General features: G+C 39.6%; 3 protein-coding genes across 3 annotated transcripts; 2 read left to right on the top strand and 1 right to left on the bottom strand.

Moving 5' to 3' along the window:
- The first annotated feature begins 922 nt into the window (after positions 1-922).
- szl (sizzled) lies at positions 923-2,153 on the top strand. Its single transcript, XM_072385248.1, has 4 exons — positions 923-1,246; positions 1,336-1,502; positions 1,642-1,734; positions 1,832-2,153. The coding sequence occupies exons 1-4, from the start codon at positions 966-968 to the stop codon at positions 2,140-2,142; spliced, it is 852 nt and encodes a 283-aa protein (XP_072241349.1). The 5' UTR covers positions 923-965; the 3' UTR covers positions 2,143-2,153.
- Positions 2,154-5,193: 3,040 nt separating this feature from the next.
- Positions 5,194-6,625, top strand: LOC140306493 (prolactin-like). Its single transcript, XM_072385109.1, has 5 exons — positions 5,194-5,203; positions 5,285-5,463; positions 5,615-5,716; positions 5,861-6,046; positions 6,348-6,625. The coding sequence occupies exons 1-5, from the start codon at positions 5,194-5,196 to the stop codon at positions 6,555-6,557; spliced, it is 687 nt and encodes a 228-aa protein (XP_072241210.1). The 3' UTR covers positions 6,558-6,625.
- Positions 6,626-7,350: 725 nt separating this feature from the next.
- dbx2 (developing brain homeobox 2) lies at positions 7,351-13,645 on the bottom strand. Its single transcript, XM_072385247.1, has 4 exons — positions 13,381-13,645; positions 11,124-11,207; positions 9,104-9,288; positions 7,351-7,639 (listed from the first exon to the last, which is right to left on the bottom strand). The coding sequence occupies exons 1-4, from the start codon at positions 13,643-13,645 to the stop codon at positions 7,433-7,435; spliced, it is 741 nt and encodes a 246-aa protein (XP_072241348.1). The 3' UTR covers positions 7,351-7,432.
- Positions 13,646-13,898: the final 253 nt, after the last annotated feature.

Below are 13,898 nucleotides of genomic sequence, written 5' to 3'. Positions count from 1 at the left end.
AAAAAGCTCTGTCTGGTTGCATGTACATTATCCTCGCTGCAGACAGTGCTGGTATACAGCCACATAAAGGGGAGTCGGTCCAATCAGAGTGGACTTTACTTTACTGGTCTCTCTGAAGCCACATGAGTCCCTAACAGACTGGTTGCTGTAGAGTTCTCTGATTTGAGAGTAAAAAACCCTGCAGGCATCGGCCGCAGATACACATCTCAATCTGGAGACAGAGCATCCAAACAAATATGTTGTAATGTAATGTAGTTCTGTTGTTAAATACATGAATGATTGTCTGTATCTCTCGCATATGATCTTGGCATCTTTGCTGCTTTGTATAAGTCTACCTGACCGCAGATGCTGCGTTTTTTCGGATATTTATTGCAAAGATCAATTTTAAATTGAATGCAATTCTGACTTTAATACATGTATAATTATGTGGATTTTTATAAAGCTTTACGCTTTACATGCGATTTATTTTTTTAAGCATAAAAACGGATAAGCAAAGGTCTTGGGCTGGGATTATGCTTTGCTAATTAGAGACTGTCAACTTTTTCTTGATCAAACCTCAAAGTGAATGCGAGGGATATGTTTTATGTTCTCTTTCTTGAGGTTTTCACATTTTGGTTTCACTTGTGACTTTTATGAGTAAATGAATCAGACTGGAGTTGTCTCAGTGAAGGCTGGCTTGTGATTGCCATTGTCCCCCTCCCTGCCCCCTAGCCCACACACCCTCCATCTGCTTTCTGCCCCCTCTCTGTCTGCAGTGATCACAAAACAAGCCGTTGTCTCCAAACACACCGTCTCTACGTCTTTTGATAGGTTGTTGATAACAGACTTACAGACTGATGGGGCTGGCTGAACTTGCTGTATTTAAGAAAGCTGCATCAGAGGCAGTGCCATCAGAGGACAGACATCCTCAGAGAAAGCTCATCCACTCGCCTCGTTTACTCCCTGGACTTGCCAGCCTTACAGATATGGCTGCTTTCTTCGCTGTCGCGGCCTTAGCTCTGGCATCTCCTTTACTGGCATTTGACATGGGTCAGTCCACTCGTTGTGTTACCATTCCCAACCAGATGAAGGTCTGCAAAGATGTTGGATACTCAGAGATGCGGCTGCCCAACTTTTTGGGCCACAGTAACCTTGAAGGTGAGGTGGTGCCACGTTCAGAAGATTGGAGACCCCTATTGCAGACAGGCTGCCACCCTCAAGCCCAGGCCTTTCTTTGCTCCATCATTGCTCCCGTCTGTCTTGACACGTAAGTAGATACTATTTTTTTTAAAATTTTTTGTTGTTCATTCCTTCTGGATTTGTAAAACACAGACTTACATTTTTTTCTTTCCTCAGTTTTATCCAGCCCTGCCGTAGCCTGTGTGTGGCAGTGAGGGACAGCTGTGCCCCAGTGCTCGCCTGTCAGGGGCACCTATGGCCTGAGGCCCTTGACTGTGACCGCTTCCCTGCTGAGGAAGACACGTGTCTGACTCCACATGCAAAATTTAGCCGCTTTGCCAAAGGTAAGGATCATTGACCGATAGTCTGCCATTCAAATTTTGCCACGCAATTATGGGCTTGTTTTTTTTTTTTTTTTTTTTACTTCTTTTAGTCATTATGATTTCCCTTTGATTAAATCATGTTCTTTTTTTTAAATCACAGGCTTACCCCAACCTGCTTGCCAAATGTGTCCTTCTGTTGAAGATAACCCTGCAGTGAAAACAGTCATGAGTGCATTTTGCCATCATGACTTCGGTAAGTTTTCAAATGAATAAACCTCTGTTTTATCGTCCTGCTTTGTGTCATAAATCCGTTTTTTTTCCAGATCTTAATTTTCTTCTTTTCTCCACAGCTGTGACTGCCAAAATTCATCGCCATCGCCTTCCCACGGGAGTGCCAGAATTTCAGGTCGAGGGCAGAGTTGAGTTTATACGTCAGGGACCGCTGATGCCTTATGACACCAAGCATCTTCTCCAGCAGTGGCTCCTCATCAACCTCAGATGTGCCAGTGCCATAGTGCGTCCAGGTCGCTCGCAGCTTTACGTGTTGACTGGCTCCGTTCAGCCCGACGGCAGCGTTGTTCTCACTCGCCTCTTCCCCTGGCACAAAAAGGACGCAGGCATTGCACTGGCCACTCGCAAGTGGAAGCACCACAGATGTTAAGAGTGCAGTGAAAAAGTGGAGCCCAACATCTGTTTGGAAGTGTAAATAATTTAAAAACGGACACGTTTTTTTTTTTTTTAGTAACAGATTTAAAGTGGCATTTCTAAAAGGAGACGAAGCCAAACCACTACCTCTGTTACTTTCTCCATCTCACTGTCCCATTTCTGCTTTCTTAGCAGGCTGTAATATCATGCACTCAAACTTGTAAATAGTATTATTAAATCTAGATTTATATATTTTATTTTCTCTAAGGATAATGGCGTATTTATGGCATCCTTTTTGTGTGTTTTGTAGAATAGATGTCAATAAAATATTTGTCTTATAAAGCCACTTTTCTCATTGTGATGTTTAACATTCTTTATGATCCTGCTTCTTACTCTCATTATATATGATGCACATGTCATCAACACACTGAAATTCCTTGTAAAGTAAAGAGAATGGCCAGTCGGGAGGCTTTTAACCTGTTGCTCTAATTGCAGGTTCCTTCCATCACCACCAGGTGGCAGACTAAAAGGAAACCATAGCACTGATGTTGAGCTGCAGTACCATTTGCAAGCAAAAGAAAAGTGTTCAGAAACGGTGTATTATGCAATGTGGACATACACCGTACATTTATATGCCTCCTTTGCCTGCTAAGTGGCTCTGCACACGATGTCCATCTGTTGAGGATGACTCACGACTATATTCACAGCAGAAGGCCAGTACAAGGTAGCACTAATGAGAAGATAAATCACCCACTTTACATGTGAAAAGCCTTGTTCTCAAAACCAAGCTGAAAAGACCAAGCTGGGGTTGCTGAACAATGAGCTTGTCCAATACCTTTTTATCTATGTACTATTCAGCTTCACGTTGTACTCTTCACAGATAATGGTCTGTCTTACAAATTAGAATAAGTGAATGCTTGATTATTATTAGTTGAGCACTAATGATCTCAAATATACGAGTGTGTTTTCCCTTTGGGGGGGCAGTTGAACACCAGTGGCGTCTCATTGTTACTCCATGTAGTGTAATGTCACTGTTTCACAGTTTAATGTGATACGATTATAGTAGTCTCAGTTGTTTTCATCTCAGTTTAGTGTCACTTTTAAGAGTGGACTTGCTTGTTCGAGTCAAGATTTTATTACAAAGAAATGTATGACTTTAATATTCTTTTTTTTTTATTATTAATTATTAACATTTGGGAGATATTTGTCAGAGGAAAGGCGCTCGATACAAACAACACTGTGATGGCTGTTTACTGTAAAATAGGCACATCACGCTCCACAATGATTTCAATTAGATCTCATCTGGTGGTTACATTATTTGACAAATAGAATCTTCAGGCACTTACAAAAAAAATAGAAGGAGACTGATTTGAATAAAGATCTGGAGGTTTAAACATAAAGCAACAAAAGCAGATGCACCTTTTATTAACCCAAATCCCCCGACCTGCTTAAACGTGCTTTATTTATCAGTTTTGGGCCTTTGGGTTGTATGTCTCTCTAGATTTTCATTATGGCTCCACGTGGAAAAGAATATATAGAGGACTTGAAAATCACAATTGAGAGTTTATGGTTTAAAGAAGATCAATGGCAAACAAAAATGGGTAAATATAGATAAATAAATGAAGCGATAAAAAACAGAGAGTTGCAGTAGTAATCTAAAGGTACCGAAGAAGCCATTGTCCCACAGAGTAGTGGTGTCTGTCCTCTTTGACTGATGTCGGGGTGGAGAGTTGCATAATCAACAGCTTTGAACTGCCAGGCTTTGCTAGGTTTTGGCTCAGGGTTTAGGTGTGGAGTCTCTGTGAAAACCCAAAACAGTCAGAAGGTCAATGCATAAAAGCAACCTTTCTGGAGGTTGTTGTAAATAATAAATCTTTTCTTGCTCTTTGGCTGAAAATTGAATACTGGGAGCAGGTTTTTTTTTTTTGGTCAGATGAAACCAAGTTAAATTTGTACAGCTCAGATGGAATCTAGTAGGTTCTGCTTCTATCTGCACAAAACTACTGTTGTGAATGCAGTGTCCTTACTGAGAAGCTGCAGTGGGGCTGCAGAAGTGGGAAAAGGATATTTGGGGGATGAGATGAGACAAAAAATCTGACAAGATAAATTCCTAAAATCTCTTTTTATTTATTTTTTTGTAAAAAACTAATGTTTCGATTGATACTGATCCAAAACCACACAAGCTCCTGAGGAGGAAACAGTTGACCTCGCCAAGTATGCTGCTTTACTTTAATCCAATAGAGAACCTTTTGGGGGTAGGTTTAAGATAAAAGCAAAGCAAAACCTCCATCCAGCGAAACGCAGCCGGAGTCTGAGTCGGTCATGAAAAATAAGGATGGGATTTAAATCTCTGAAAGGTGCACTAATCTCTGATGCTTGATATTCTTAGCCTAAGCTCTTGGTTTTTAATGTTTCTTAAGAGGAATTGTGCTGTGTTCAACTGAGCAGTAATGCCGTTATCGAGCTGATACAATGTTGAATCATTCAACATAAAAGTGAGGATATACAGCAACAAAATGCTGGAAACATGTTACAACTAATTAAGTTAAGATGAGAAAAACATTTTTTGATTAAATAATAAAATGTCGGATTTTTTTCTTTTGTGGTCTGAAAAAAAAAATGATTTATTCACTTTTCAAATACTTGGATCCTGTTTTTATTCACATTTTTACACAGCAACCCAATTTCTTTGAAATTCTGGTCGTGTGTATCATCTCACTACAAGCACTATGGCATATTTTGACTCAGAGCCAAACTCAACAAATCTGTGTGATTAATTTAGTATATATGTGTATTTTTTTAGTACACTGATTTTAATACTTAAAAAGGGAAAATCGTCGGCCCACAGTGTGTAATACCTTTTCCGCCCGAGTTGCTCTTGTCTGCTCTTGGCTAAGCAGCTAAATAGGCGACACATATGACGCACAGAGAAAAGTCCAATTCATTTTCCCTCTATACTCCAATTTGTTTCATCAGCAGCACCATAAATGTACATGTTCGTCCTCTGCAAGACAAACTTTGGTGGCAGGAGAGCTCTGCTCAGCATCTCCACTACAACAAAGGGAACATGGAAAAAGGTAAGATTGCTCTACTAATGCAAAACTTTAAAGTAAAATCAAGACTTTTAGTAACCTAAGTTTTTTTTTTCTTCTTTTCAGTTTGGTTTGCCTTCCTTGCACTGGTGTTTCTGCACTTTTCCATGAGAGCTGGGACCGTTCCGATCTGTCCCGATCGGCAGGCTGGATGCCGTGTCCCTTCCCTGGCAGATGTCTTTGACAGGGTCATACAACAGTCTTCAAGAATGCATGGCATCTCCAGTGATCTGCACTCTGAATTTGTGGGGTTTTTTTTTTCATTCTTGACACTGATCATCCATCACTCTTCAACAGCACTTTGTTAGACATTCATCATCATCAATCACCCTTGTTTGAGCTGACTATTTTTCAAGCAGGGATATCACCGTGCGGTATGTGTTTCTGTCTACACAGGAGCATTTTTTCTTTCCTAGTAAGAACGTCATAGGAAGACGGAGGTGCCACACGTACGGTATAATTACACCAGATGACAAAGAGAATGCACAAAGACTCGGAGTGAGTGCTCATTTTTTAACATGGTTATGGCTTTGCATGCACACATGCAGTCTTGCTGTATTTTGTAAGAGATGATTTCAGGACAGGTGCCTGGAATGACTTCCCAATTGGCTAAAATTCTTTCAGCATTTCTCTCTCATACAGCCAGAAGAACTGACTGAGGTGATTCTAAGGCTGCTGGTGGCCTGGAGCGACCCCTTGTTAGAGTTGCACTGGAGCACGTCTCAAGATCAGAATCAAGATTTCAACCACCAGAGCTACAACAATTCTCTGGAAATCACAGATATGGTCCACGAACTGAGGGATGGAGTCGAGAAAATGGCTGAGAGGGTAAAGATTTCAGCCATTTACTGATCTTGTAGATTAGTTTATTTGTTGTTTCTAATGGATATTTTTATTCCTGTATAAGAAAAAGAAAAAGAGTTACATTGCATGTAATGTATGTAGCTGTTTGTAATGTATCACACTGCAGTTTTAATTTACCACTTTGTATTCAGTGGAAATCTTAGTCTTTCTTTTTCTTTTGTTTGTTTGCTGATGGAGAGTAATGACCAGTCGTCTATACCCATCTATCTTCATTATGCACTTCTTGAAGGAATGAATTATTTGACTTTGATCCTGTCCACCACAGATGAAGTTAGAAGGAGTGCTTAGCAACACCGTGGGCTACATCTCTCCAGACAGTTTGGTCCCCTCCTCCGTCTTTTCATTTTATACACAAGAAGAATTCAAGCCTGTGGACCAACATGACCTGCTCTACTGCTTCCGCAGAGACGCCAGCAAAGTCAGAAATTATCTCCGCGTGCTGAAATGCACCACCCTTCCTGAACTGGACTGTTGACAGTCATAGCAAAGCATAGTGTGGTTAAAAATTTGGATAAAAAATGAAACTGTTTGCTTTTTATTTGCTTATAACGACACTGTAAGTTTCTGCATCATGTGCTTATCTCTAATGCATTTAAAGTGTGCATTCACTATGGAGGAGTGTGTGTGCCTCTTGCAGAATTACTGTGATGGATAATTCAACTTTTTTGCTTTGGATCACTGAGCATAAACAGGTCCAAACAAATGAAAATAAAGCTAGTCTCTGTTATGGGGTTTCCTTTTCTGAATATATCTATAGAACTGGCGTGGTACACAGTATTGAGTTCATTAACATTAAAATGCCTTTGCTCCTTAGTCTTCAGCTAGAATAAGCAATGTGAAAATTGTGATTTAGTGAATCATTTTATTTACAGTTGATCTATGCTTTCAAGTTGAAGAAAACAGTATTTACAACATATAGCGATTCAAATGTGACTTCAAAAAGATTTTGAATGTTTTAGAACAGTGTTAGTGTAAAGCTTAACCAAGACACGCAACATATATATATATATATATATATATATATATATATATATATATATGAATTTCAAATGCAGTAAATGTAATGACTCATTTTGGCCTTTAAGTGATTGCAATTACAATCGAAGTGTGGGAATCTTTCTTGGAAAGTTTTGACAGTGAAATAATCGTGAAATTGCTTCATAAAGTGAGTGAAATCCTAATTACTTATTAATCAGTCGAATCTAAGTACATTTATGGCAATGCAACACAACGGGAAAGAATATTTAGTATCATCGCTGTTAGTCCACACAGACGACGTATTCCATCCACAGATTTCTAAAACCCTCCCAGAGCTGTAGTCTTTGTGGAGGGTTTTGCGATTGTTAGGCGTCATCTCCTCAGTGCCTCGTTTGTGTCCGTGGTGCTCTTCTGCGGCAGTGAGCTCTCTGCTTTTGCATTCGTGTGATTGTGTGACGGTTCCTCATCTTGAGAAAGACCTCTGGCCATTAGCTCATCCATTGGTGAGCGGACGTTATGAACCTCCTTCTCCTTGCAGTTTCTCCACTTCATGCGGCGGTTCTGGAACCAGATCTTCACCTAAACCAGCAAGAGAGGGGGAAAGCATTTAGTTTACTCCACTTGTTTTCCAACCCAACATTATGATAGAACATATGATAATCCCTCTCTTTACTATACAAAAAACACTAACACACGCAGATAAAGCAGTTGGACTTAAATAAGTTATTGCAACCAGACGCAAACTGGTCTATAAGCTCTGCCCAAGCTGCACAGTCTCTGACCACAGAAGAAGACGAAGCTAGTAACACCAAATATCAAGTAAAATGTAAGTGTTGTTACAGCCCACTTCCCCATAAATCTGCTCTAATTCACTTCATTTTTAGTTTCTTTGGTCAGATGACTGAACGCGTCAGAAAGTGTTACTGAAAATCAGCCCATGTCAGCCTCATGGTCATTGAAAGCATTTCCAGGCTGTCGAGATCTAAAAAAAATCCTGATTCTGTATCAACAATGCCATCTAAAAAAAAAAAAAAAACACAATTCAATAACTTAGATACTATGTTTGTGCAGTGATTCTGGCTATATTTACATGACTGAATGTGAAGCTGCAGAATGTAATGAATCATTTTCTGTGTCTTGGTGTTGGGTATTCTACTTCCCCTCCGGTGCTTGTAAACTGGGACAGAGAAGATGAGCCCAATTAATTGACTGAGTGGAGGTAACTACCATAGCTTGACTTAACTGTCCATGTAAACCTAAGGTTAATTTCTCTCTGAGGACTTCCCTGCGAAACACCATGAGTTTGAATGATTTCTCCCTTTTCAGTTTTCTTCAACTTGTGAATTTATAGGGTTAGAAGTTATGGTAACATATAAATTATAGGGCTAGGGTTAATGTTAAAAAGAAATACAGTTATATCAAGAAAAAAATAAATTGTTAGGCAGTTCACATTTGACTTTTCTTGGCCTGAATAAAGAATACTGACTGAAGGAGGAGACTGTCCTCCTTCCAAGTATGACTTCATGGGCCGTTTGCACACGCAACGAGAGCAGCTGCATTTACAGTGTCAATGAAAATGAAGCGGTCGTAATTTTAAAATACTGTATTTAGCCCCAACCATAATTGTTTGAAAATTCTTATCAAGGATTTTTGATTTCAACCCTCAACTTATTGATCTGAATTTCCCTCTTGCCTCTTACTTTACAGGATGCCGTTATGGCCTGTACTTTAGGGCGTGAACAAACAACCTATAAGGACGTTTTGATTGGAAACCTCATTGTACTGTGTATCAGTATACTTTTCATCTTTTTATTTCACTTTCCATTTTTGCACTAATGAGGTTCACACCAGAGATGCTAATTATCAGATATTAGCTCGATAACTCAACTTGGAAAAGGTAAACAGGTCTAATGTCAGTATTTTGTGAGCTTCAACATGGATGTGAAGACGAATTAGCCGTGCAAGCACATTAGCTCAGAGTTCCTCTTATTTTCCTGCTGTCTAATGTGTGAGACAGAAATGAGGTGATGACAACGTAATTACCTGTGACTCCTTGAGACTGAGATCAGCTGCCAGTTTGTTCCTGTCTGTTTTGCTGATGTACTTCTGTCTCCGAAAGGTTCTCTCCAGCTCCTTCCGTTGTTCTTCAGAGAACACAGCCCTCCTAAGGATCCCTCGACGTGACTTAGGACTTATGTTAGCAGACCACATTTGAACATTTGCTCCCTCTGGAAAATAAAATGAAAAAAATGTTGGGTGATTTGCAGGTAACTGATTTGAACCATAGACATTGATAGAGTGTGTTAGGATACATTTGTACCAGTCAGGAAACTTTAGAGGTAGTGTTGAGATCAAAGAATTGAATTAATAATTAATACACAATGTTCATTTACACAGATTATTGATTATTTTCATATATTCAAGTGTAGTATCTGATTGTACTGTATTCAAAATCAGTATAAACACTTTACCAATCACTCAATCCCTGTTCAAACAGTTTTTCATCACATCCACTTTATAACTCCCTTTCTATTCCTCTTTTCATCTGTTTGTCCAATTTAACAAACTTGGGGTGACTAAAGTGAGGAGAATGCTGTTTCAACTGACAAATAAGGAATTTGGTGACCTGTGAGGACCAATCCCACGCCGCTTCACTCACAGGTGCATGCACAACAAAAGTCAAGTGGAGCAATTTATCAGATCCATTCAACATTGCCTTTTTAATCTGTACGACAAATCTGCACATAGACCACCTCTAGGGAGCACAAAACGGGATTGGACATGCTTCTCACTTCTCAATTGAAGCTCAATAGCTTTCACTTAAATAGCTGATTACCAGGTCATTCCTGGGCAACGTGTGTGTCTACCCTAGTAGGCCAACTATTGAGCCTGGTGGGACACCAACAATAGAGCTGTACAATAGAAATGCCATTACTCGATGGCTCAGTGGCCCAACACTAAATCTTTTCTCTTGCAGGTTTGAAGCCAGTTTGTATGTGAAGATGAGCTCGAAAAAGTCTATAAAAGTCACTTTCATTGAATGCTTTATGTCCTAGTCAAGGGGTCTCCAATGGGCAGGAATGAGAGTTGAAGGACAGGAGAAAGGAGGGGGGGTTGGTGAGCCAAGCTCTTTAGCCACACAATGGACAGGGGATGTTCCTCGTCCAGCCCTCTTCTGCAGAGAAATGGGTGAGTTTTTGTGCTTAGTGGAGTTCATTGCTGCGGTGAAAAATTGCAGTGAGGTCGCGTGTGGATGGTGGAGTGAAAGTGCCAATTGGTCACGGCCAGCATGAGCATTGTTTTGTTGCCAGGCACTGTGGGAAAGTGTCAACCTACTAAGAAGACTCCGGGGACTCGTGGAATGAGGGCTTTCTGATTTGTGTTTTTTTCAACAAGTCTTGACAGCCATCGTAGGTTACAGCAACTAATAACTTCCAATTGCTGAGGAACAATGTCAAAAGAAGACAAACGCTTGACTTAATCAGTTCTGTGATATTCTATCGGTATCATATAGTTCTAGCGCTCTAACAAGTCCTAAATATTATGCAATGATTCATTTTAAGTACAAATTTACATTTTCCACAAGGAGAAAAATCCCATTTAAAATGAAATTATACCTTTTATGAAGACTGTCACATTTATTTTGACCTGAAAATTAAACTTCACACTGTGGAGTTCATAATCAAACTCATTAATGCGCTGAGGGAAAGCAAAGCTTTGGAACAATTAGTCTTACTCGGCAGTAAAAATTCACATCAAGTAGTTATTTTCTTAATATGACAGTAGACAAGATGTTTATTAGCTCTGCATATTTGCACTGGTAAATGTGTGTATTTGCAAGTACAAAACAGGAGGCCTCAGGGACTCTTAAAAGCCCTGCAATGGCACCCCTTTTCCCCATCCTAAACAGCCGTGAATGGTTATGAATAGAGCTGTGCAGAGTTGAACGGAGAATTAGCTCTTTGGCATTGCATCAGTAATTAGCTTAGGAGACCATGGAAGACCCTGTTGCTTATGCTTAGAGAGCAGCTGAGGCATTGCTGATGAGGCATAAAACACTCACTGGGGAAGACAGGGGGGGGGCTGGACCCACCGCAGCATGCCAGCAGATACTGCGGGCTCTGCAGGAAAACACTGCTCAGCACACCTGCAAAGACAGATTGAGAAAGTCAAACAGAGTCCTTTGGCAAATGTCAGTGTGACGTGTGTAATGTTGTCTCCAAAAAGTTGTAATGTTTTGTCAAATTTAGATAAAATAGAGTGCAACTGTGTGCAACTTATTTAAAGTCTGCATTCAACTGAGAATACAACAGAAGACATACGAAACAAAGAAAAAAAATGTATTTGCTTATTTATTTATTCATTAATTTGTTTGTTTACTGAGACTTTCTTTAAAAAAAGTATGTATGGCCCAAACTGTGTAGGCCAATATATAATTCAGCATTAATGAATTTCTCATGCCATGAGCACTTATGCGCTTCACAAACTTTTAGACTATGTGCCGACATCAAACTGGATGGTGACGTTCCTCTTTTGCACGGAGGACGTGGCGTCCACGATTTACAAAGTTTCACAGTTTCCTCAGACCACAAGGCAGTTTTGCTCTTCTTCTCAATCTGTTTTGAATGAGCTGGGAAACAGAGAAGGTTGCAATGCTCTGGATCTTCTTTGTTTGCGCCATCATACAGTGACAGTGAGGGAGCAACCATGTATAATTTTCTGCAACAAGACCTCTAACGGTCACAGAAATCAGATAAGCACTGCACTTTCAAGCATGGGCCTTTGTGGAACATGAGATCAAAACCAAAATATGTTGCATCAATAACACAACAACACTTTATTGAAACCCTTTTGCCACTTCCTGGTTGGATTTAGACAATAACGTTAATTGGTTAGGGTTAGAAAACAATAATGGTTCAGTGTAAACTTAATTATTTTTACAACATGACCATCACCCACATGGGTGGCATTTTGCCAGCTGCCATGGTTACATGTAAACACAACCAAATGTTGTCGCTTTCTGGTTGGTTTTAGAACATGACGTCACTTGGTTGAGGTTAAAATGAAAAACTACTTGAGTTTAACTAGACAACAGTCACTGAATGAAAAAAAAAGAAAAACAACTTTCTTTTGACAACGCAACCATACCGTCAGGGATGCCAGTTTTACACGTTCTTTTGCTCTCACAACAGTAAGAGCTCACATATTCTCTGAAAGTCATTACTGGCCATATCTGCCTGCATGATCAAGCAGCACATGAGCAACTTTTGTTGAGGATAGTCTTGTTTTCTGCTTTGTGTCTTGGATAAATGTGTTTTCCACTTTCTTTGCACATTTGAAAGATGTTAAGTATCATAGATGATGTTTCACATTGTAGAGAAACTATTTTTACTCTACTGGGAAACACAGTGTCCACAGGCTGGTGAACTGGTCCCCATCAATCAAGTTACTGTTGCCAATAATCTTGACTTATTCCAGTCTCTCTCTCTCTCTCTCTCTCTCTCTCTCGCTCTCTCTCTCTCTCTCTCTCTCTCTCTCTCTCTCTCTCTATATATATATATATATATATATATATATATATATATATATATTGAAAGAAAATGAGAATTAACCCATTTTCAAAGTTATATATACTTTAATGTTTTTATGGTACTGTTTTTGGTTAGATATAGGGTTTAGATTAATAGCTAGTGAATGCACCCTGCTAATAGTTCCGATTTACAGGTGTCCCAACTTTTTTGATAGAGGATGTGTGTGATCTTTAAAGAACTGTACGACTGTATCAATGCCAACTTTTAGGCATTAAAAGACCTACTAGGGTGATGCTAATGACCAAGCTATGATTAGAAATCTCACTTATTTGTATGTATTTGAAAGGTTTATGGTGTAAAAAAAAAAAGTGCATTCTCATGTTGAATAAACAAAAAACATAAAGAAAACAAGTTGAAAGAAATTTGAAATGTTACTTGTCAAAGCTTATCTTTCATTTTTCTGATTAACTTTACTGTTACATTGTAACCTCGACAGTTTTATCCTGTCACTGGGAGACATTTTTATATTGTACCGGTGAGAATTTAAACAGCTAACAGTAACAATTAACTGTGACATCAATGTAACAAACCTTTCGACTGTATCAAGCCTATGAATAGTAACAATGATGAGCAAGTTAAACAATGTTTTTTCTGCAGAGGAAAAGAAAGTTGTTAAACTGTGGAGTCACATATTTAAAATCCTTCTCATAATCTAAATACATCAGATTTTGTTCATATAAAATCTGATTTAATAATACTGATATTAACGATAATTTTTTCAAAAATTACCTGAGCCTGGCATAAGTTGTCTTCCTATGTCTTTCACCTGCTGAGTGCCTTGGGCCAGGCTTTGGTCATGGCCCCAGGTTCTCTTTGGGCGTTCGCATGCTGCCCGTCTCATGTGTCCACTTGCAACTCCTTCTGTACGGACCAAGGGTGTCTGAGACTTCAGCAGATTGTCAATAAGAAAGCTCTTTCCTGAGCTCCCAAAGCCTGGTAAAGCAGGAGGGAAACCAGCCATATTCCTCCTGGTACAGCTCTGAACTGAGACCATGCTGCTCACACAGTGACCCGAACACTCGAGTTCCCTCTTCAGCAGTCGCAGTTCAATGACACTAAATTCTCCTTTAATCCTTTCTTGAGTGACCAGGCCAACTTCATTAAACTCTGAGGAAGACAAAAGTTCTCTGCTCTTCCTCTTTTGGGCCTGCACTTTGCTACAGAGCAGTGTTGTGATTGGCTGAGAGGCTCTAATGTGCTTCTCAATTCAGATAAGGCTGGGGCCTTTCTGGAGTGGCAGAAGGTGG

This window comes from Leuresthes tenuis, unplaced genomic scaffold, assembly GCF_036924035.1.
Source record: "Leuresthes tenuis unplaced genomic scaffold, fLeuTen1.0.hap1 SCAF_5, whole genome shotgun sequence".
NCBI lineage: Eukaryota > Metazoa > Chordata > Actinopteri > Atheriniformes > Atherinopsidae > Leuresthes > Leuresthes tenuis.
This window is presented reverse-complemented; position numbering and strand designations above follow the sequence as displayed.